General features: G+C 39.5%; 1 protein-coding gene across 1 annotated transcript in view; it reads right to left on the bottom strand.

The window, feature by feature from the left end:
* Positions 1–527: 527 nt before the first annotated feature.
* The window catches only part of DCTN4 (dynactin subunit 4), a 32,851-nt gene continuing 8,455 nt past the window's right edge, over positions 528–24,923 (bottom strand). Inside the window, exons 4-13 of the mRNA XM_060008513.1 lie at positions 22,240–22,283; positions 20,014–20,121; positions 18,347–18,420; positions 18,001–18,113; positions 17,572–17,681; positions 12,174–12,247; positions 9,453–9,507; positions 8,318–8,425; positions 5,922–6,019; positions 528–3,156 (exon numbers count right to left, since the gene is read on the bottom strand). Coding sequence (XP_059864496.1) covers positions 2,943–3,156; positions 5,922–6,019; positions 8,318–8,425; positions 9,453–9,507; positions 12,174–12,247; positions 17,572–17,681; positions 18,001–18,113; positions 18,347–18,420; positions 20,014–20,121; positions 22,240–22,283 — 998 coding nt within the window. The 3' untranslated portion in view covers positions 528–2,942. The remainder of the gene's footprint in view (positions 3,157–5,921; positions 6,020–8,317; positions 8,426–9,452; positions 9,508–12,173; positions 12,248–17,571; positions 17,682–18,000; positions 18,114–18,346; positions 18,421–20,013; positions 20,122–22,239; positions 22,284–24,923) is intronic.

Genomic DNA, 24,923 nt, shown 5'->3' with positions numbered 1-24,923 from the left:
AGCACAGACCTGACTGGCAAGGTTTGAGTTGTACAGATATCTGGGAGAAGAGTTTTCCAGGCAGAGGGAACAGCCAGTGCAAAGAACCTGAGAGGGCGCAACCTGGGGTGACTCAGGAATAGCAGAGACTTGTGTGGCTAGGGTGTAGAGAGCAAGGGAAGTAGTTGATGAATCTACAGTAAGAGGAGGGAAAAAGTTGAGTACAGATGAAAGTGGACGAGTGGCTACCTGAGAGGGCTGGGCCACTCTGTACACTTAAAAGGATATCTTTGGGAGCAATGACCCAGGATAAAAGCTGGTAGAGTCCTAACAACGTAACATTTACACATTGGTTCTGATAATACGTTCATAAGGAGCTCAAGCAACATCTATCTATATAATATGACAGTGAACTACCTTGAGGTTTTACCTTAGTTCATTTAGACAAATGGAAGAAGGGAGCACGCCCCACTGACTCGCATGCTAACCCTAACTCCACCCCTGGCATGCTACTCCAATCAGTCTTCATGAAACCAAACAAAAGACACTTTTCAAGCTTTTTCTGCTTTATTTCACCACACAAAGTTAAGCAATCAGGCAAAACAGTAACCTGTCATTCATAAAGACCAAGGAGTGCCTCTCATTCCCAAAAGGGACCAAAAAGGATGTTTCTTTACAAATATGCATTACATTTAGCTCATTAAACAGTCTGAACAAAAGAAAACTCTGGTGGGCTAATCAAATCACAAATTCAAATTAACTTAGCTTTAAGTTTCCAAAACTGTAGTTTCTAGTGCTAATGACATCTAATTTGCCTGCAGTGGTGCACACTGACTATACTTTTAAAATCCTGCACCTAATCGAATATAAAAAAGGAACAAATAAAATTCCAAATTCACCAGCTGCAGGTATTGAACCATTTCTACTAACACACAGATACTGAACCATTTCTACTAACACACGAAGTACCAGCTTGCACTGAAAACTATCTTGAGGAACCATTAAATCAATGGCTCTGTTATTCTGCAAGTTAATTTGGCTTCTGAGGAAAAAATTCTATGATCAATAGTGTTTTTGTGTTTCTGTGTCACATGGGGGTGATGAGACCCATTACTTCAACATTATTATTTCTGGGAACAAACACCAGCTATATGCCTTCAACACGTAACTTGTGTGTAGTCGATGCAAACGTGTAAACATAGGAAGCTATCCTCTACCTTGAGGCTTATCTCCTCCACTGGCAAATAAGGAGCACTCACATCACAGGAGGCTGTAGTGAGTAGTGAAACAAAAATTAATTTGACACTTCGTGGGGTCACAAAAAGTTAAGCTATTTCTATAGTCTGCAGATTTGTCATTATACAACACCCTGCCCCAACTCCTAACAGGCTAAGCCTTATTACTGTCATAATATTGGAGACATGAGTGTTTTTGTTCTCATACTGCAGCATATATATTGCTCTGTGGAATACTGTTTCATAATATTGGCTTGATCTTAAGAGTACTATTTAGTGTCTTTCAGAGGCTTCCTAAATATTTTTATCTTCCAAGGGGAACTGAAAAGTAACTATGTCCTGTCTGTACTCTAGATTACTATATATACCTTTAATTTTTTTAAAAAAACTAAAGGCTTGAACTTAAAAACAAAACCAGAATAAACAGGAAATTTCTCTTTCCCCAAAGGTCTGTTGGCTGCTTGCTAACAATACATTTACAGAAAATATGGTGCAGGTGGTGGTCTACTTTGTCAAGTCTCAGTTGAGAAGACATCACAGAAATTAAGGTTAGCAACCCAACTCCAGGATACCAAGTGAAAACAGCATGTGTGCTGTTAGGCAAGTATTCTTTATGATTTATGGTCAAAATGCTCTTATTTGACAAACCGTATGATAAAAGTCTTAAATGCAGGAAGGGAGAAGTTTCTTTTTCTCAATATCCAGTTTTGGATTCAAGAGATTACAAATGTTAACTTCCCCTTCAAATCAATGGAAAGAACATTAGTTCAGATCATGATAAACATCTAACATTTAAAATGTTTCCTAAATTCCAGAAGTGAACTTGTCTACCAAGTTTTCTTTGGGTTCTTTCCAGGTCCCCAGTACTCAGAACAACTTACTGAGTTAAAGAGGCTGAGCCGAAGAGAAGCGTAGGGAGTAAGACATAAAGACAGGCTCGCTGCGGCAGCATCAGTCCCTGGATACTGTGGCAACAGTTAAAATGAACAGAATTTGCCACCCCCTTGACATGACACGTAATTGCTTGCTTCTCAAATTCTTCCTAGAAGAAAAAGTTCTGTATTCTACTGGGAAAAAATTTTTAGAACAATTAATAAATAAGTATCTTATATTCACTTAAAAGAGGGCAAATTAAGGTGCCTTAACTATTTCACAGGTTTTTCCAATCATCACAAAACTAAAGACAACATGACGATTCTATTATCCTGTCAAATGGATGGGAGCCAAGATGGCAAGTGAAGGGATACGTTTAGAGTGCTAGATTATATCTAGTGGAATGCAAAAAGCAGCTGGTATACTGAGACCAATGCTGGGTCATCAATAGCGGGCCTACCTTTCAGTTATTTTAAGTTTCACCTGTGAGACTCTGATCCTTTATGAGATCAGATCGGGAGATAGTATGGTCAGTTTCTCAAGTGGTCAATCGAATGCCACTCCAAGGAACAGCCACCCCCTTTCTTGGGATGGAACTATGCTGTTGTTAGTCAACGTGCAGGGTTCAGTGAGGGAGACACAGACTTACGGGTATTAACAGAAGAGAGGGCCAGAGGAACAGCAGTCACCCAGTGTTCCTAATGCCTTGCCTATGCCCCCAACCTCCTAGGAACAGGATTCAGTAGTGCATGGGTACATCATTATAAACAAGGCCTAACGAAGCAGCGGCTTCCACATTTTAACGCGCGTTTGTGATGATACTGTCCTTTGGGATCTGCCCGCCACTGGAACACTTTAAGGAAGAAGCGGGCCCAAGCTGAGTTCCACATGCTGGGTGAGCCAGATGACCTCTGTACCCTGGTCAGCTTCTTCGATGGGGCGGATGGGGGTGGCCAGGTTTTTAAAATCGTGCTTCATCTTAAAGCACACGGTCACTTCGCCCTCCTCACGCTGTGGGGTCACTTTGATGAAAATACCCACTTTGTTGGCCTTTCTGAAGGCTATAATGCTATGGAAGGAAATAAGCACAGTATTAGGCAGGTCACAAGTCAGCCAAGCCTGTTAGACTCACAGTCATTTTATGACGCACAGGAAATCTCTGTTGACAAGATATGACCACCATCCCGTTTGTCAACAATGAAGAGTTTCTTCAGCAAAATGCTGACCTCCTTATTTTTTAAATATTACAACAGTAAAATATAGTCATAAAAATTTTAAATGGGGAAAAGTAAGTCTTTCCTCTTATTTTCCTCTTCAGTACAGAGAACAACTGTAAACGGTCTGGCTCTTAACCTACCAAATATTTTTGTGTGCACTTACACTTTTCTGCTTTTTTAACCAACACAAAAGGGACACTATTCTGTAACATGCTCTTTTTCACTGTTTATCACAAACACCTGTCCATATTGGTATATCTAGGTCTTCTCCATTCTACTTAATGGGTGCATAGCGACCATAATTAGTATACACTGATTTCCTCTGTTACAAACATCCCTTCACATTAACCTTTATATACATATGGTATTATTTCTATAGGATATAGATGGATGCTAACTCGGAGCTTTAAAGGAGTTTCTGGAATACCATCAATCAGTGTGTTTTGTAAATAGAGTCTGTAAATTAGGAATTTTTAGAATAGAAAAAAATCTCTTTAGTTGAAGTTTCCATTTCAGTTTTCTGATATGCACTTGAAGTTTGTGTTTAAATAACTTAGCTTCAAAAAGTCAAAAGGCAATGAAATAAACAGAACTTGATCTACTATCCAGATGATACTCAATTACTTTAAGAAAAGTTACTCAAATCAAATATTTACATATTATCCAGTATTAGCACTACTAATTTCCAGATATCTGGAAGTCCTATAAAGTACAATAATATGGAATATAATTAATTCAATCTTTCATTAATCTGTCATGTAATCTGACTGGAATTTATCTCAGATGATCTTTCCAGAAGTTCACCTTGGCTTAACAAATTTCTGTACTTAAATTAATATAATTTATATAAAGCAAGGATTACAGAGAATGCATTTTGTATTATATTAACACAATCACTTTGAAGTAACTAATCAAACCTTTGATTTACATCAGATTCATTTTAAAAATTCAGTTCAAAAACAGTAAAAAAGAAAAAGTCTTCCTAGCCTTAATTTCCCAGGCAACCATTGATGCCTGGGAAGTTTTTTTAAAAAACTTCAGATTCCTGGTGCCTACCTAGACCTGTTAAAGAGAAGCTGTGGGGTCTGGTACTCTATACAGAATTAAAAAAAAAAGATTAAGGGCCTCCCTGGTGGCGCAGTGGTTGAGAGTCCGCCTGCCGATGTAGGGGACACGGGTTCGTGCCCCGGTCCGGGAAGATCCCACATGCCGCGGAGCGGCTGGGCCCATGAGCCATGGCCGCTGAGCCTGCGCATCTGGAGCCTGTGCTCCACAACGGGAGAGGCCACAACAGTGAGAGGCCCGTGTACAGCAAAAAAATAAAAATAAAAAAAAAATAAAAATAAAAAAGATTAAAACACCCACGCTGGTGCTTTCTGAAGTTCACCCAAGTTTGGTAATCACCGTACTAACCTCCTCTTTGCTCTCACTTTGTCTTTCTAATTTGTCCCATGTTACTTCTTCTTTCCGGGATCTTGCAGAAGGAGCTTTTGATCATTCTGTTAAAAAACCTTAAATATTCCCTATACCAGTGTATTAAATGCTATTGCTTTTCAGCTCTGTAGCCTGCTTTGTGACACAGGACTCTGCTAACCACATTTCTGCTTGGTAGGCTGGTTCCTTACCAGGCTCCCTTTAGGGGCTCTAATGGAGACCAGAAGCCTGCAGGAAGAAGGGGCCTGGTTCTCCCGGTGAGCTTCCTGTCTGCATGCAGCTCCTGTGGGCAGCACTCTAGCAATGCCTCTTCACTCAGGAAGTGGCAGTATCCAGGTTTTCCAACTGCATAACCAGCTTCAGCATGCCACCCCTCCTCTGGCACCCTGTGATGCCAGCACCAGTCAGGCAGTGTCCCTGCTCCCATTTCCCAGAGGTCTGAGTTTCAGCTCCATGGGGCTCCTCCTTCAAGCTTCTAAATTTGAATCATTTAAACCATTTCCCTTTGTTCCCTCAGCCCTAGGAGTGGTAACTGCTTCATAAAATTACCATCTCTGGGATACTGCAGATTTCTTCTTAACCTCTGAAGTTACCCAGTTAACAAATCTTTATATTAAATTCTCTCTGTTCAAATAACTGATGTGATTTCTGTTTTTAGACTGGAACCTGACTGATGTATTCTTCATCTGGGAAAGGTTTGGTTTTTTACTTCTCAGTTATTAGGTATGAGAGAGTAAAATCTGTTACTCTAAGATGGAAAGGTTGGGGGGCAGGTAGACAAATCCAATGGTAAATCTTTGGGGATAGAATACTATATCCTGTCCACAACCATGAACAATCATGCACTTGAAAATTTTTTAACACAGGAAACATAGGTTAAAAAAATTGTGCTTACAGAATGATCCCAATGATGGAAATGTTAATGGTGCTAATCTCTGGTGGTGAAATTTTATTTTCTTCTTCATGGTTTTATATATAAAAATAAATATATATTCACCAAATTTCTATAGTAATTTTTTTTATAAATAGGAAGAAAAAATTACTTTAAAAATTCAGATAAGAAAATTGAGATCTGTGAGTGGGCCTCGTGTACCAACCAACTGTGGCGCGCGCGCGTGCGCGCGCGCGCGCGCGCGTGTGTGTGTGTGTGTGTGTGTGTGTGTGTCACAAAAGGATCACTCACTCAGGATCATCCTGAAAGTCCTGGGGTTCTGCCAACTCATCATACTCTGCTGCTGCATCCTTGCCGGCTAAAACAAGCTCTTTGGGAGGCACCACCACCTGGAGAGCAACACAAAGAGGGCTGCCTCAGAAGGAATCAGTGCGTTGTAGAACATTCATTCAGTGGAATACAGAAAAGTATTGCCCTGACCTAGACATGCAGAAGTAAGCAGCAAGTTTGAAGAAACATACATTATTTCACTTATAAAAAGTTTAACAAACATATTGTTTGGACATTTCTGATAAAGGTATAAGAACAAAGAAATTTAAGGGAATGGTAAAGTCAGGTGAGTGCTTACTTCATTGGCGCTGCTAAGGGGAATTTAAGTGGGCAGGATGCGAGGGCTTCAACTGTGTCTTTAATGTTTTATTTCTTAAGGGGCTGGGGGAATATGGGTGTTTGCTATGTTATTCTTTATGCTTTGTGGTGTATCTGAAACAGTTCTTCTTTTTTTTTTTTTTTTTTTGCGGTACGCGGGCCTCTCACTGTTGTGGCCTCTCCCGTTGCGGAGCACAGGCTCCGGACGCGCAGGCTCAGCGGCCATGGCTCACGGGCCCAGCCGCTCCACGGCATGTGGGATCTTCCCGGACCGGGGCGCGAACCCGCGTCCCCTGCATCGGCAGGCGGACTCTCAACCACTGCGCTACCAGGGAAGCCCTCATTTTTTTTAAAAAAGAAAAAACATAATGTGAAACAGCAGTTCCAACATATTTTCTGAAATGCAGATATTGGGTATGTTTATGGCCATGAAAAACAGTTAAGCATTCTTTACACTTAGCCTTATGTTGTAACTAGGCTTCAACTTCGCTATGTTAGAAGTTAACAGATAACAATGTAAACAACATTACTAATTATGGATATAAATGTGGCCGGGGAGCTGTAAAGGGAGAGAAAAACGGCAAATCCATAAGCTGGGTATACTCATCAGGCACTTATTTCTGTCTCTATCCTCACTGGCACAGCTTATTAGTGTTATTTTAAAAAGGAGCAAGGACAGATGAGTGTCATCTCTCTTTGGAAGTGATGCTAGTAAATGAAATCATTAAAAAGCAGAAGTAAAAAAAAAAGATAAATTCTCTACTAGTAAGTATAACTTGAATAACAGCTAATTAAAGATAACAGGCATCCTTTCTACCAACTTTTGTTATGAGTATCATGCTGAATTATGAGTCAGTAATAGATGGTCTATAGAGAAAAGTTCTTTTTCTAAAATTTCAAGTACTAGATGAGTCATGAAGTAGCAAAAAGCAGAAAGGCCTCATTTCATTCATTCAACCAACACTGAGAGTCAAAATTACCTATTTTAATATTTAGTACTTGGACTTCCCTGGTGGTGCAGTGGTTAAGAATCTGCCTGCCAATGCAGGGGATACGGGTTCGATCCCTGGTCCGGGAAGATCCCACATGCTGCAGAGTAACAAAGCCCGTGCGCCACAGCTACTGAGCCAATGAGCCACAACTACTGAAGCCACGCACCTAGAACCCGTGCTCCGCAACAAGAGAAGCCACCACAATGAGAAGCCCGTGCACTGCAACGGAGAGTAGCCCCCGCTCGCTGCAACCAGAGAAAGCCTGCATGCAGCAAGGAAGACCCAACACAGCCAATAAATAAATAAACAGACTATTAAAAAATATATATTTAGTGCTATGTATACTCTGTGTAAGCAGAGGGCATCTAGCGGAGGCACATCAGCTTTTAAAAGGAAATGTTATTTCCTTTGTGTCTTGAAAAATGAGTATGCATCAGGCAGAAAGAGAGGTGTGGCCATGTATGTCAGAGGAGTGGGGATGGGAAGGAGGAATTCTAGATAAAATGAATAGCATATGTAGTCCTCTAGAAGCATGAAAGTTTATGACCCATTGGATATGCTTGGATCGCAACCATTAATATGCACAATTTCGAGAATGCTAGATTTGGGGGTTTCAGGGAAGATCATCCTGGAAGAAAAGAGAGAGGTGAGGACATCAGGGGGCTCTTAAGCTATGCCAAGGAATGTGGACTTCATCCCAACATCAGAGGGACACCAAACAAGCTGCATGCCATGATCAAAGTTAGATATTAGAAAGATCACCCTAATGGCAAGATGGAAGATGGGCTGGCATGGAAGTGGGGGTGAAGAAAAAACAGGGAGTTAGGAAGTTACTGTCACAGCCCACGTAAGAAATGATGAGACCTTCTAAAAGGGCAGTGGCAGTGTGCTTGCGGATAAAGTAAAAAAACTCAAGAGGTGAAATCAGAAGAACTTGATGACTGTTTGGATGTGAAAATGAGACAGTGTGGAGTCCTTTAAGCCAGGGCAAATGAAGCCACTCCAGGAGAAGTCAGGGTTACTCAGGATGAGGCAAAGCGTTCCTACCTTAGCAGTGCTGTTGATATCATCAGGGTCCCCCTCCTCGTACTCCAACAGAGTCACGTGGGTGAGGTTTTCCACTGGATTCGTAAGAGTCAGGAGGACCTGGCTCTCCTGGGGAAAAGGAAAGGCATCTTTCAGATATGTTCCACTGCTGCCACCTAGGTCCACTTTCCTAGATGCCTAGATCACAAAATCATCACCCCCTCTGCCCTCCACGCCTCCAGCATTACTCTTGAACAGTAACAGCCACCTGTGCCTCTACATCACTGCATTCTCAAAGGGCTCACTAACTCCTATTCTGTTACTTATATGCTAGTCTACATACTCTCTGGAGCTGCTATTTCACTGAGGAAATAGAATAGATCCCACAGAAAGGGACAGTTACTAGATGCAGAAATTCTGAGAAATACACATTATCTAAGTGATTGTTTAAAGTTTACAACTCTTGCCCTACCCAGGTCGCCACTTAAGGCTAAAAAGAAGGAAGCCCTCATAAATAAAATACGGCAGCCACAGGCTAGCCAGATATATTAGCATAGAAAAAATGGCACATCAAGACTGTAAAAGACCTTAAGATTTCTTGAACCATAATTTGCCCTTGTTTGGTATGCTCTTTACATTAGCAAAAAAAAAAAATTAAAATGAACAGGGACTATAAAATTGTCTTTATGAGCAGCATGAAAGAACTAAGACGCTGCTGCAGAACACTGTGCAATTCACTGTGGTGTCTGTGTGGGAGATAAGGGCCTCAAAGAAAAGAGGGGCTGTGGTAAAGAAGAAATCTAGTTGATTCCTGATATCTCACACATACACACACACGAGATGGTGGAGAATCTCCTGGCTGGAGGACAGCTGAAGATGCCTGTGGGGTCTAACATCTCCTTTCTTTCCCTACCATGATTCTACCTCAATGTAATGTGCACACTGCTCCTTCTGCATATATTTCAAAGATGCTGTTATCAAGAATCCCAGCTTAATGACACTTAAAATCTCAATCCCTTTATTATTTCAAACTTTCTTCTTTATCCCTTGCTCATTGCATCCCATGTCAAATACACACAGCCACCACATACACATATGCACACACATCTTTGATCAATTAATCCTTTCTCTTCCCGTAAATAAGCATGGTACTAACCTTCATGTAGCGAAGGTTGGGAATTGACATGATTCTCACTTCTGGGATATAATTGCTATGCGTGAATAAAAAAATGTATTAATGGTCATTGGAGTCTCTTAAAATTGTTACTTTTTTTTTAAAGCCAGTGCAGCAAAGAAACGATTTCTTCACGTTAATTAGAACATGTCAGAGAAAATTTTAAAGAATCATACCACTACGATAAGAACTTAAGACATGAAACCAAACTGGTAATGAATTCTTTCTGACATCTTACGTATACCTCTAGTTTAGAGCCTATATATGTGTGTGCATCATGGCAGATATCTCTACCTTAAATGTGTATTAGATATATTTTTTGAGATTTTTAGTAATTCATTTCGTAAATCTATAGGCAACTGGTTACAAGATCCAAGACTGATTTAATAATACATTATAGGGGTATAAAAACACTACCACATACTTACCACTTTTATATAGCACTTACTATGTGTAACATTTGAAGTATGTTACAAATATGAACTCATGTAATCTGCACTGCAACTGCGTAAAATAGATATTACTATTATCCCCATTATAAAGAGGAAGAAACTAGGCTTGGGAGAAGTAGCTTGCTGGTAAGCGGCCAGCATTCAAATCTAGGCAGTCTGGCTGCAGGGCCCTTGCTCTTAACCACTATGTTACGCTACCTCTCTAAATAAGACAATAGAATTTTGTACTTATATGTGCTTGTTCTGGACTCAAAACCTCAAAACCCAGGTTCAAATTCCAGCTTAGTGTTTATATACTGAGATACTTCTTTGTAAAGAGCAGGGCAAGATATTTACCTCTTTGTGTCTCGGTTATAAACTGAGAACATTGAAAGTACCTTTATCTTGAGGTTATTGTGAAGAATAAATTAAATAATAGTGCAAAAAGTGCTTGGAACAAAGCATGCATAAATGTTATCGTGCATATATTAACATAAGACAAAATCTATTGCAGAAACACTACAAGTGGGCAGGGGCAGGAGTGCATCTTAGCATTAAGGTATTTTAACTTCAGACTAGGTACTTTTCATGACGGTCATCAGGACTACCTGAGTAACTTGATACAAGTTCAAGAGCCCCACTATCAAGGATTTGGATTTAGCTGGTCTGATGTGTGACCAGAACATATGTATTAAGATTCCCCAGTGACTCTGCCATGATGCCAGAAGAAAAGCACTTTTTTTCAAAGCAATCTTAAGAAACTGATGCAAAGCACATCCTGCCATTCAAGATTTCTGTAATAAGTGTAATTCTTAATTAAGAAAGGAGCTCGTACCACACTTCTCATGCCATTTTTGTAGTCCTAACCAGTCATGCATTAAATAATAGTTGGGAAAACAGAACATACTGTACGGTGATTTACAGTTACAAAGCATTTGTGAACATATAGCTCATTTGATCCTTCTCAACAACCACAAGAGAGAGGTAGGACTGGTGTTATGCCCATTTCAGAGATGAGGGAAATCAGTTTAGACAAATTCTGTAAGTGCCAGAACCCGTATCTGGCCCTCCTAAGTCATGAGACCAGCACTTCTCTGCCATTTTGACTGACAATGATTTCTTTTTAATTGTTGCATAATATTCTACATAAGTGTATCTCAATTTAATCAATTTTTTTTTGTTAATGGTTAATCAGTTTGACATTAAAATTGTTTCCAGCTTTTTGCCTTTAAAATGTTATAACACACATCTTTATGTATTGGTCTTTATATATTGCTTTGTTTCTAGAGAATAGATTCCTGAGACAGCACTACCAGCTTAAAAGGTCTATGTCATTTTGTCTTGATATTCCAGGTCTCTCTCCAAAAAAACTCTAGGAATTCAGTCTACCAACAATGTATGCAAGTATGTTTACCTACACGCTCACGAGCACTCAATACTATTTATTATTTAACATTTTTCCTATCAAGTCTCAGCATCTTTCCATATATTTACTGGCCATTTGGAATTTCTCTTCTGTGAGCTACATGTTCAAATCCTTTGCCCTACCTCATCCCCCCACCCCCAACAAGCCCATTCCAGGGATATTCAACTTTTATTAATCATGGAATAGCAAATATTCTTTCTTGCTCTACTGTCTCAGGACTTTGTTGTCAATTTTGCTTTTACAACTCGTATCTTTCTGCTAAGGTCAAAGCTGGCTACTTTCCTTAGGGGCTTCTGGGCTTTCTGCCTTACTGGGAAGGGCTCTCTCACCCTAAAGTCAAGACAATAGTTTCCTAATTTTTCTTGTTTGATAGATGATTTTCACACACAAAATTCCCTTCTACTGACAAGTCTCTGTGAGTTAACGCTAATTTAATCACTTTTATCCCACTCAACAAAGCATTATCAGAATACAGTTAAATAGCATGAACATTGTTACAGGGATATTCTTCCATCTGCTATATTTTATTTTATTAATTTTTTTAAGAGATCATTCCCAAACGGAGGTACTTTATCATTTGTGATGAATGACTAGTGACTCTCCAACCAGCAACATACCACATTGCCACAGACCATACTATCACGTGCCCTGATATAACACCCTGGATTCTGTGTCTGTAAATCTGCTTTCAACTTCCTGGTATGTATTTCAAAACCAAAACAGGAACAAAACAGCAAGATTATTCTGAAGTAGTTTCTCTTTCCTTTTTTAAGCCAAGAGTAAGCACATGTCACAGTGAAAAAACAAAAAAAACAGTAACCCAAAACACCAATCCCAAATACTCACACAGCAACCAGCTGGATTTTGAATTTGATAGATGTTGGATTAAATTCTGGCTTGCTCAGATTATGTTCACATTTCTAAAAAGAAAAAAATATGTATCAGAGGAAAACAGGAACACACTCTGCTGATCCAGAGACCTGCCAAATCCAGAAGCATAGCATTTACTACAGTTTGGTTTTATTTTGCTGCAAGATCACAGATGTTTTGAAATAGAGTGTATACTACCCATAACCAAAATATACAAAAGATGTTTTGGACTTCTGGAAATAAGCAACCACACTATCAAATATTAATAACCTTGTAGTGCTTCAAAACTACTGAAAGTTTTCTTATTAAGCATGAACGATGTGGATTTTTTCTGAGTTTTCCTCTTCCTTGTTTTGTTTTGTTTGTTTTTTTGCCCGTGCCTTGAGGCATGCGGGATCTTAGTTCCCTGACCAGGGATTGAACCCGTGCCCCTTGCAGTGGAAATGTGGAGTCTTAACGACCTGACCGCCAGGGAAGTCCCTTCCTTGTTTTCTTTTATATTATTATTAGTCCTTTTAAATTTCCTTTCTACTAGCCTAAAACATACGCATTCTTGGTTTAAGTGAATTTAAACATCACATCAACTTTACGAGGTAGGTGTAGGTACTATAATTATTATTGTCCCTATGTCACAGATGATAAAAATGGGACACAGGAAAGGTATATAATCTGTGTAAACTTCACAGAGCCAGTAAGAGTTGGAGCTGGGATTTAAATCCAAGTGGTGTGATTCCAGATCTCATGCTTTAAAATACAGTAACAATTACTTGGTTACTTTCTTCAATGGGTTCCACATGCATCCAGTTAAAACATTTTTTAATGGTATAAAAAAGAAACAGTGTAAAGATACCAGTTACCCGTCCCACTGTTCCTCTCCCCAGAGCCAACAAGCTTCTCATGTGTTTTCTCACAGATAGCTGATGCACATAGAAGTATACACATACATCACCTTTCTTTTTCACAATAACACAAAAGAGAACATTTTATATTCTTCTGCCTTTTTCACTGAATCGATCTTGGAATGACATACCAGCACACACAGATGTACCTCTGTGTCCTACTGTAATGATTTCCATAACTTATGTAACCAGACCCAAATTGATAAATGTTTCCATGATTTTGCTACTACAAATAATGCAGCAATGAGTAATCTTGTATGCAAATCACTTCCCACACGTATAAATGTATCTGTAGGATAATTTCCTAAAAGTGAATGCATGCGTTTATTATTTTGATGGATATTGCCAAACTGCTAACTTTTGCCAATCTGATGATTATGAAATGGTTTCTCACTGTAGTTTTAATGTACATTTCCCTGATTACTGTACATGTTCGCGTATCTTTCCTATTTATTGGGTATTGGGATTTCCTCTGCCGTAAATTGCAAGTTAGTACCACTTGTTATTTTTATACTGGGTATCTTTTCCTTACTGATTTGCTATGCTTCTTTACATATTTTGGATACTAATTCTTTGTCAATTATATACCTTACAAATTACTTTTCTCAGTCTACGGGCTACCTTTTCATTTCGATATGGGTTTTCTTTGGAATGGGGGTATAAATTTTATTTTTTTTTTAAAGGTTTTTTGATTTTTTTTTTTTTTTTTAATGCGGTACGCGGGCCTCTCACTGTTGTGGCCTCTCCCGTCGCGGAGCACAGGCTCCAGACGTGCAGGCTCAGCGGCCACAGCTCACGGGCCCAGCCGCTCTGCGGCATGTGGGATCTTCCCGGACCGGGGCACGAACCCGCGCCCCCTGCATCGGCAGGCGGACTCCCAACCACCGCACCACAAGGGAAGCCCTAAATTTTACTTTTAATGTGTCAAATATATAACTTTTCCTTTATGGTTTGTCTTATTTTCGGACTACTCCCTTAAGTAGAAGCCATAAAGAATATTCTCCCATATTTCCTTCTAGACATACTGGTCATCATATTTACTCTTTAAAGTTTCCAATGCTCCTGAAATTGACTTTTGTGTATGGTATGAGTTAGAGACCCAATTTTATGTTTTTTTCATAGAATCATTTGACCTGGCAAAATTTCAATAGTATTCTTTCCCCAGGGACCTGCAAGGCCATATTTAGTAAAATCAAGTTTCCTCACATGCATGAGTCTGTTTCTGCTTTCTCTATTCTGTTCCAACAGTCTATTAATCTAACATACCCAAATAATTTTATGTTTATATATATATTTATTTTCCCTCTTTTCTTATACAAAAAGTTATGTACCTGCTGCGCACCCTGCTTTTTGCATTTAAAAATACATCCCACATTAGTACGTTCTGTTTTATGTTTTTGGTACTCATTGTGTGGATGTACCCTAACCTCTATATTTTTGGTTTGTAGAGGTGTACCTTCAGGGTAGACTCCTAGAAGTGAGATCAATGGGTCAATACGAAACTGATTTTTTGCCTGCTGAATCTGTCCACTTCTGAGAGACAGGTGTTGAAGACTCCAACTACGATGGTGGACTCATCTATTTCTCCTGCAGTTCTATCAGGTTTTGCCTCACACAGCTTGACACTCTATTGTTCAGCACATACACATTAAGAATTGTTACATCTTCTTGGAGAACTGACCCCTTTACCGTTATGTAATACCCTTCTTTATCCCTCATAACTGTCCTTACTTTGAAGTCTGTTCTGTCTGAAATTAATATGGCTACTCTTGCTTCCTTTCAATTAGTATTGACATGGTATATTTTTCTCCATTTACTTTTTTTAAAATTTTTTAATTTTACTTTTTTATACAGCAGGTTCTTATTAGTCATCAATTTTATACACATCAGTGTATACATGTCAATCCCAATCACCCAATTTATCACACCACCATTCCCCCCACCCCTGCGGCTTTCCCCCTTGGTGTCCATACGTTTGTTCTCTACATCTGTGTCTCAACTTCCGCCCTGCAAACCAGTTCATCTGTACCATTTTTCTAGGTTCCACATACATGCGTTAATATATGACATTTGTTTTTCTCTTTCTGACATACTTCACTCTGCATGACAGTCTCTAGATCCATCCACGTCTCCACAAACGACCCAATTTCCTTCCTTTTTGTGGCTGAGTAATATTCCACTGTATATATATACCACAACTTCTTTATCCATTCTCCTGTTGATGGGCATTTAGGTTGCTTCCATGACCTGGCTATTGTAAATAGTGCTGCAATGAACATTGGGCTGCATGTGTCTTTTTGAATTATGGTTTTCTCTGGGTATATGCCCGGTAGTGGGATTGCTGGATCATACGGTAATTCTATTTTTAGTTTTTTAAGGAACTTCCTTACTGTTCTCCATAGTGGCTTGTATCAATTTACATTCCCACCAACAGTGCAAGAGGGTTCCCCTTTCTCCACAGCCTCTCCAGCATTTGTTGTTTGTAGATTTTCTGATGATGCCCATTCTAACTGGTGTGAGGTGATACCTCATTGTAGCTTTGATTTGCATTTCTCTAATGTTTAGTGATGTTGACCAGCTTTTCATGTGCCTCTTGGCCATCTGTATGTCTTCTTTGGAGAAATGTCTATTTAGGTCTTCTGCCCATTTTTGGATTTCTCTATTTACTTTTAATCTATATGTGTCTTTATATTTAAAGTGGGCTTTTCCTTTCTTTTTTTTTTTTTAATAAATTTATTTATTTATTTTTGGCTACCTTGGGTATTCGTTGCTGCGCGCAGGCTTTTCTCTAGTTGTGGCGAGCGGGCTTCTCATTGCGGTGGCTTCTCTTGTGGCGGAGCACGGGCCCTAGGCCTGCGGGCTTCAGTAGTTGTGGCTCGTGGGCTCTAGAGCGCAGGCTCAATAGTTGTGGCGCACGGGCTTAGGTGCTCCGCGGCATGTGGGATATTCCCGGACCAGGGCTCGAACCCGTGTCCCCTGCAGTAGCAGGTGGATTCTCAACCACTGTGCCACCAGGGAAGCCCGTTCCTTTCTAAAAAGGTTTTTCAATATAGAAATTTTTTAACACATGCAAAAATACAGAGTAGTATTATAAATCTCTTGGTACCAGCCACCCAACTTCAACAATTAGCAATGTTAGCGACAATGGCCAATCTTGTTTCACCTAGACTCTTACCCACTCCCTATGCCTGACTATTTTGCAACAAATATCGGACATCATGTCATTTCATCCTTAAACATTTTGGTATGCAGCTCTAAAAGATAAAGATACTTTAAAAAAATAACAATACCATTATTATCCCTAAAAAAATGAATAATTCTTTTAATAGCATTAAAAAATCCAGTCAGTATTTAAATTTCCCCAAAGGTTTCACACATTTTTCTTTCCTCCCTCGCTCCTCCCCTGGTCCCTTTCTTTCTATTGTTCTATGCTGTGTTTGAATCAGGAATTAAAGTCTATACACTGCGTTTGGTTGATAGGCCTCTTCTAATCTAATGCTGTGTTATTTGATAACAGGAGCTACTAGTCACATGTGATTATTTAAATTTATTTATTTATGTTTGGCTGTGTTGGGTCTTCGTTTCTGTGCGAGGGCTTTCTCTAGTTGCGGCGAGCAGGGGCCACTTTTCATTGCGGTGCGCGGGCCTCTCACTGCTGTGGCCTCTCCCGTTGCAGAGCACAGGCTCTGGACGCACAGGCTCAGCGGCCATGGCTCACGGGCCCAGCCGCTCCGCGGCATGTGGGATCCTCCCAGACCAGGGCTCGAACCCGTGTCCCCTGCATCGGCAGGCGGACTCTCAACCACTGTGCCACCAGGGAAGTCCACAAGTGATTATTTAAATGAATTTCATCTTAGAAAGATTCAGTCCCTCAGCTGCACTACCATATTTCAAGTTCTCAGTAGCCACAGGTGACTAGTGGCTAACATGCTAGACTATGCAGATAAAGAACATTTCCATCACCACAGAAAAGTTCTGTTGGATCGTACTGATCGCAAAGGTTTCCTTTCCATTTTTTTTCCATACTTTGTTTTCTTTTACAATGTTTCTTTTATTTATTGAAGAAACCCTGCTGTTAGTTTCATAGATTCCCAGAGGCTTTTCTTGATTTTTCTTCTTTCTTGCTTTCTTTTAAATTGATTTTTTTTTATTAGTCCTTTTGTTCCCCTCTCTACTGGCCTAAAAGCTTTATATTCTTTCACTATTCTTTTAGGGATTAGCAGTATGAACTTAACCTTCAAATACCCCAGCTTCCACATCTGTAACAAGGGTAACAACAGTACCTACCTCACTGAGTTAGGGGGATTAAGTTTATCTTGAAAGTTTTAAAATAGTGCCTGGACACTGGAACGTTATCTACAAGCATTTTCTACATTTACTACATTCCAGAGGTTTTGATACTGACCAGATGCCAATCGTGTTTATTTTTGCTTTTCTCTTACACAAATGACAACTCTACAGAAAGGAATACTTACTCGGCAGCGCAGGGACCGTTTGATCAGAAGATGCTTGTGACGAGGATAGAGCTGTGAAGCACAGATTGGCTGGAAGTCAGGCTGTAAGAGGCGCTGCTGAAGGGTGGTCACTAGCATGAAAGGTAGAAACCAAGCTTGGTTTACAGTGACTTGCTCAAAATCAGACGTATATGAGATAATTACACAAAATAACACTGCCTTTGTGAACAGTGCTCTTCAAAAAACTACAATATAGAAATTTGACAGATGTTTTAAAGTTCTTCAAATGTTACACCTATCTTATTTTCTACATGACTCATTTTAGTACTAACAACTATGCTATTAAAAATTTCAAATCAAAAAAATAAACCTCAAATCACAAGGCATATAAGTAACAAAAACAGAATTAGATGTAAAATAGAAACAAAGCAGAATCATGTATAAAATTACCCTCTGTTAAATTTACTGGTCTCGTATAATAGTCTTCAGGTAGAGGTTCCACTTCATCTACAGCCTGAGCTGGCTCAACCTTTATCTCTTTCTGGTCCTCTCCTTCTTTAAGGCTAAAAGATAAAAGCCATCATTTCTCAAGGGTCCACCTGAATATCTTCAAAGTCCATGATATCAATAATTGAAGTATTCCTCTACTGTAGAATATTCTTTCTGTTTAGGTTTTTCCTAAGTATGAGTATCTTCTTCCCCATTGGCAACTGTTATTAACTTTAAAACCACATTCCTTCAATGTTCATTTTGATATCAGCTTTTTCCCTCAAAGCCACTTAACGTCCAAACTTACGAAAGTCCAGCAAGGGTACTGATGGTTGTACCAGCTCGTGGTCGCTGAAGCCTGGTTCCAAGACCATATTTGTCCTAAACAGAGTTCAGAAATTCCTATTAGAAATTCTACTTTTAAATATCCTGTGTATCAAAATAAAGAATTTGGGGAGGGACAGCATGAGAAGCTCAGGGAAATAAGCCAAAAAAAAAAAGCTAATTTTAAAGCTTCTTTTAAAGAGAGTAATTGTAGCCCCACATCATCTTACTCTTAAAATAGTAACAAAAGCACCAAACATGGAGATTGAAACTACATTAATGCAGTGAAAATGAGCAAAATGTGATAATCTAAGAATATCTAAGCTATGGCTTAGGCCAGAACTCTGTGGAGTATCTAAGACACACGATGAACGTCTTCTTGGAACACCAGTGATCATCTGCTAACTTCTTCAGGGTTAGCAAGAATCATAAAAGAGAACTTACCACTACATGAATAGTATGTTGCTGTAGGCCCCAAAATAGCAGCAGGTTGCAACAGAGACAAAAAAATGCAGCATAAGACAGAAGCAAACTCATACAGCAGGCAGGTTATATGGGAAAGTTGGCAGAATAACACATTTAATTCAAATTCCTCTCCTAAATACACTAGTGCATATGCTGATTGTACCACTGAATTGTTCAAAAAATTCACCGAGACTTCATAAAAGTCTCTGGCAAATATGGATGCTTTGCAAGTTTTAATGTTTTATTAAATTCTAAACTACATATTTTTATATGAACCTTACCAATTCTTAGGGTTTTAATGCCTTAACTAATTCTCATGCAGAGGTAGTACAAGAAGTTAATTAACCTTTACAGGTCTCATTCCTTTAGTGTAAAATGGGGATATACCACCTACTACACAGGATTGTTGTGAGGATTAAACAAAATAATATGTATAAAGTGCTTAGCACAGAGCTTGACACATCACTGCTATTCAATAAACATTATTTATTAAATGCCAACCTGCTTGGCTCCAAGCAAACACACAGAAAATAAACTGTTCTGTGAGAGCAAATAAAACTTGGGGGACAATAGCAAAAGCTCCAAATCCTAATTTCTTGCTTCTAATTGGTAGTTTACAAATGAGTAGAGAATGACTTTTGTAAATAATTCCTATCAAAAATTACACCTGCATATATCACTACTTACTTAACCACAAAAAATGCTCTATGTAGAAGTCAGGGTTTTTTATACTGGAGAAATATTGGAAGGGGCCAAAAAATTATGGTAACTAAAGCTGGGAAACCACTACTACCAGGATGCTAAAGGGGGGTGGGCTACATAGGTAATATGGATAAAACCTACCACTCGCCCATATTCTCCTGTCTTTCTGTAATATCCAAAAGCTGTAAATGTGGGTGCCTACAAAACTAAACAGTAGCCGCTTTAGGAATAATCAGAAGAGAAAGGGGTGTGATGGAGAAAGAAACACAAATGTACTTAAAACTCAAAGAACTCAAACAGAACTAATGATATGGCAAAAGCATAACCGCTGGACTTAGACACCTATCAGCTGAGGAACCTTCTTCTGCTAGCCATCGTTCAGGAATCTAGGGACAATGGCCACTTTCTGAAATGTTCCCTGTTCTTATGCCACACCGGTCTCGATCCATGAATTGCAAACTCCTTTTTGTACCAATTTCTCACCGAAAAAGCCAAAGGCATATAGTTTCTACGCCGTGCCAGTTTCTTGCGATCTCGCTCAACCTTCTCCTTCTGAGCAAGCTGCTGGTAATATTCAATCAGTTTGTTCATCTGTAAGAAATCAAAGACTCAGTATTCGTTTCACGAAAAAGCTAACAAGAAACTTACAAAATTAATCAACTCCACTGACTAGACATATAATGAATAGACAAGACAAATAATTATTAAGGTGGGCAAGTTTGCCCTCTTCTTCAAAGAGAATTTGTCTTCATTACATGATCTATTTTCAGAATTGAAATGGAACCTTCAAGTTCAACAACAGGAAGAAATGAGCAATGAAAAGGCTTGAAAATTTCATGTTCTCTTTTCACTGCTCTTTAACTTCATTGCTTACTTCCCCTCACAACTGCTCCTATTTTCTCTGCATGACCAGAGGACCACCTATTTCCAAGGATGTGACATTTCATACTTTATTTTCTCCCACTCTCCATCACGTATTTTCATTTAAAAATATATTTTAATCATAAAAGCAATATATAACTGTGAAAAGTTCAAACAATATAGAAACATAAAGAATAAAAAGTGAAACTTCTCTTTTATCTCTCACGCCCAAGTCCACCCTTCCCCTCCCCACAGGTATCCATCATTAGAGTTTAGATATCTTTCTTACACACTTACAGACACGGGTATGATATTATATCCTGCATACATTAAAAAATGCATGTATAGACATATCGCTTTTATATGTGTAAAATAAATACAGCTCTTTTTATTTTTCATATAAGGGGAAACAACTTACTATTTTAAAACTTTTTCACTGTAAGTGCCATGAACTTTCCATTCAGTACAAATAGATTTTTACCTCATTCTTTTTAAAGGCTGCATCTTATTAAACGGTACAAATGTCCTAAAGGTATTTAACCATTTGCTCTGAGAGCACTTAAATGGTCTCCTGGTACCCACTCTTGTCCTCTCAATTCAGCAGTAATTATTTTTTAGAAACGCTAACCTGATTCTGTCAGCTCTTTTGCTTTAAAGGCTTCTTAGACTCCTTAACTTGGTCCACATGGTTCTGCAGTCTGACCCCAAATCCTTTTCTCCATTCACCTACTGCTATGCTCTACTCTGGCACACTTGCCTCTTGTCTATAACTTGCTTTGCTCCTTCCACTTACAAGCTCTCTGCCTATGCTGCTCCTCCGCCCTGAATTCTTTCCCTTCTCTGCCTGTCATCCTCAGATCCTAGCGCAATCCTCAGATGTGGACCTACCTAATTGAAATTCCCCCTAAAAATGCCCACATGCACAATTTCTCCTCCTTCATATTACCTTGAGTTTCTCCTTTAGCTGGGGATTATTTAATTGATTTTTGTTTTCCCGTTAGACTTAAGCTCTTTGAGGGTAAGGACCATGTATTCCTATTGTTTAGCACAACCCCTGACACACAGTATGCAGCACATGCTTGGTAAGTGTTTGATAAATGAATATACATATTTTTGTGCATAAGTACAAGTATTTCTGTAGGTCAGAGTCCAGGAAGTAGATACTGCTGAGAGACCAATAAATCTGTACTAATTTACACTAACAACAGTATATGTGAAAAGGTCAAATTCCATACACTCCCATCCAAGATATTTTCAGTATTTCTAATTTTTGCTGATGTCATAAGTGAATAATTATAAATTATTATTTAATTTGCAGTCTGTACAACTTCATTTCGATAGCATTTTATCACCTTTCTAATATTCTACTTCCAGGGGCAACAAAATCAGTTCTAATGTATATACTGCAGAGATCAACTCACTGTGAACTATTAAAGGATGTCTAAATCATGATTCTATAAGCAACCACTACTGAGTCCAAGGGCATCTTCCAAATTAGTGGTGTTTCCAAGAGTTAAAATGTTTATATGTGGATGAGATTTCTGAGAACAAATGGATCCTTAACACAGTTGGTGCGTACGTGGAAAACAGAAACGTATCATTTCCCTTTTCCAATTCACAACCTGAGTACATAACTAAAACTACACCTAGGTTTCTCTATTAACTTAAGTCAGACTGGAAAAAACTGCCACTGTGATTTAATGTCTTACAGCGAGAAGCACTTTCTAAGTGTAAAAAACACCAAAATACACATCATGGATTTATAAGCATATGCCATATACACTGATAAAATGGTCTTTTTCTTCATCTTTTCTCATTTCATCCTCTCTCTGATGACCCTTTACTTACCCGTTGCGTGTGAGGATTTTCAGGTTCCTGCCAACCACCACTAGCTGCAAAATAAAGGAATATTAAACAAGACTTACGTAATTTGATAATTTTATTTCCACAAAAACAGGTCATCTGCAGGCCACAAAATAAAGCTTGAAGACATAAAATCACACAATTTCCAAGAAAGAGTCCTAGAAATTATACAGACTGAAGGGCTCAGAATGAAAATTTTTCTTTAAATATAATGATGGTGATAATAATAACCACCACTAGGACCACAACTACAACTAACACATGTATAACTTCTGTGCCAGGTATTTGAAATGTATCACACTTCATTTTATTCTCATAATAACCCTCTGAGGATTTCCCTGGTAGCTCAGTGCTTAAGAATCCACCTGCCAATGCAAGGGACACGGGTTCAAGCCCTGATCCGGGAAGATCCCACATGCCGCGGAGCAACTAAGCCCATGTGCCACAACTACTGAGCCTGTGCTCGAGAGCCCGCAAGCCACAACTACTGAGCCTGCGTGCTGCAACTACTGAAGCCACGCGCCTAGAGTCCGTGCTCCGCAACAAGAGAAGCCACCGCAATGAGAAGCCCGCGCACCGCAACGAAGAGTAGCCCCTGCTCGCCGCCGCGACTACAGAAAGCCCCGTGCACACAGCAATAAAGACCCAACGCAGCCAAAAATAAATAAATAAATTCATTAAAAAAAAAACCCTCTGTGGTAGGGACTCTCATTATTAGTCTTATTTTACAAATGAGGAAATTGAGGCTCAGAGAATTAAATAACTTGCTCAAAGTCATAGAGACAGTAAGCGGTAAAGCCAGGATTCAAACTCAGGCAGTCTGACTCCAGAGAACTTGCCCATATCTGCAACACTGGGCAATTTCTGTGTTCTACGACCTCAGTTTAGAGAAGAGTTTCTTACATAAGAGACAAAAGCACAAATCATAAGGGAAAAGATTATTCCAGAAAGCTGAAAGTAAAACCATAATGAATACTTCAACAAATGGTGCTGTAACAATTTACAAAAAATTAGCCTTGACCCTTACCTCACAACATTTACAAAATTTACCCTGAAATGGTAATAAACTTATGTGTAAGAGCTGAAACTATAATATTTCTAGAAGAAAACAGAAGTGAAAATCTTAGCGACCTTGGGTTAGGCTAAAGTTTCTTTACTAGAACACAAAAGGCACAACTAGAAAATAAAAAATTGATAAACTGAACCTCATCAAAATTAGAAACCTGTAGGGCTTCCGTGGTGGCGCAGTGGTTAAGAATCCACCTGCCAATACAGGGGACATGGGTTTGAGCCCTGGTCTGGGAAGATCCCACATGCCAAGGAGCAACTAAGCCCATGCGCCACAACTACTGAGCCCACACGCCTAGAGTCCGTGCTCTGCAATGAGAAGCCACCACAATGAGAAGCCCAGGCACCACAACAAAGAGTAGCCCCCGCTCACCGCAGCTCGCCCAAGTGCAGCAACAAAGACCCAATGCAGCCAAAAATAAAATAAAAATAACAATAAATTAGAAACGTGTTCTTCAAAAGACACAGTTGAGGGCTTCCCTGGTGGCGCAGTGGTTGAGAGTCCACCTGCCGATGCAGGGAACACGGGTTCGTGCCCTGGTCCGGGAAGATCCCACATGCCGCGGAGCGGCTGGGCCCGTGAGCCATGGCCGCTGAGCCTGCGCGTCCGGAGCCTGTGCTCCACAACGGGAGAGGCCACAACAGTGAGAGGCCCGCGTACCGCAAAAACAAAAAAACAAAAAAAAACAAACAAAAAAAAGACATAGTTGAGAAAATAAAAAGGCAAGCCGCAGACTGGGAGAAAATATTTGCAAAATATATATTCAACAAAGGACCTGTATCTACAATACAGAACTCTCACAACTCAATAAAAAGATTAAAACTCAGTTTAAAAATAGGCAAAGAGGGCTTCCCTGGTGGCGCAGTGGTTGAGAGTCCGCCTGCCGGTGCAGGGGACGTGGGTTCGTGCCCCGGGCCGGGAGGATCCCACATGCCGCGGAGCGGCTGGGCCCGTGAGCCATGGCCGCTGAGCCTGCACGTCCGGAGCCCGTGCTCCGCGACGGGAGAGGCCACAACAGTGAGAGGCCCAAGTACCACAAAAAAAAAAAAAAAAAAAAGGCAAAGATTTGTATAAACACTTCACCAAAGAAAATACATAGATGGCAAACAAGCACATTAAGGAAATGCAAATTAAAACCACAATGAGGTATCACTACCCACTAACTAGAATGGCCAAGATGAAAAAAGAAAAACAATACTAATAGTTGATGAGGAACTGGAACTCTCCTACACTGCTGGTGAGGACCCAAAATAGTACAGCCACTGTGGAAAATAGTTTGGCAGTTTTCAGTCAAGGAAAACATACACTTAACCCTATGACTCAGCAATTCCATTCCTAGGTATATACTCAAGAAAAACGAAAATACACTAAGATTTCTAGGCAAATGTTCATAGCCAGTTTTATTCATATGAGTCCTAAACTGCAAAAAATTCAATGTCCATTAACTGGAGAATGAATAAACAAATTACGGTATATCCATACAATAGAAGACAACTCAAAAATAAAAAGCAAAAACACGAGCGAACCTCATAAGCATTATGCTAAGTGAAAGAAGACAGACACAACAGACTAAACTACTCCAATTATATAAACTTCTAGA

This window comes from Delphinus delphis, chromosome 3 (assembly GCF_949987515.2).
Source record: "Delphinus delphis chromosome 3, mDelDel1.2, whole genome shotgun sequence".
Taxonomy (NCBI): domain Eukaryota; kingdom Metazoa; phylum Chordata; class Mammalia; order Artiodactyla; family Delphinidae; genus Delphinus; species Delphinus delphis.
Note: the sequence above shows the minus strand (reverse complement) of the source record. Positions and strands in the feature narration are given on the sequence as shown.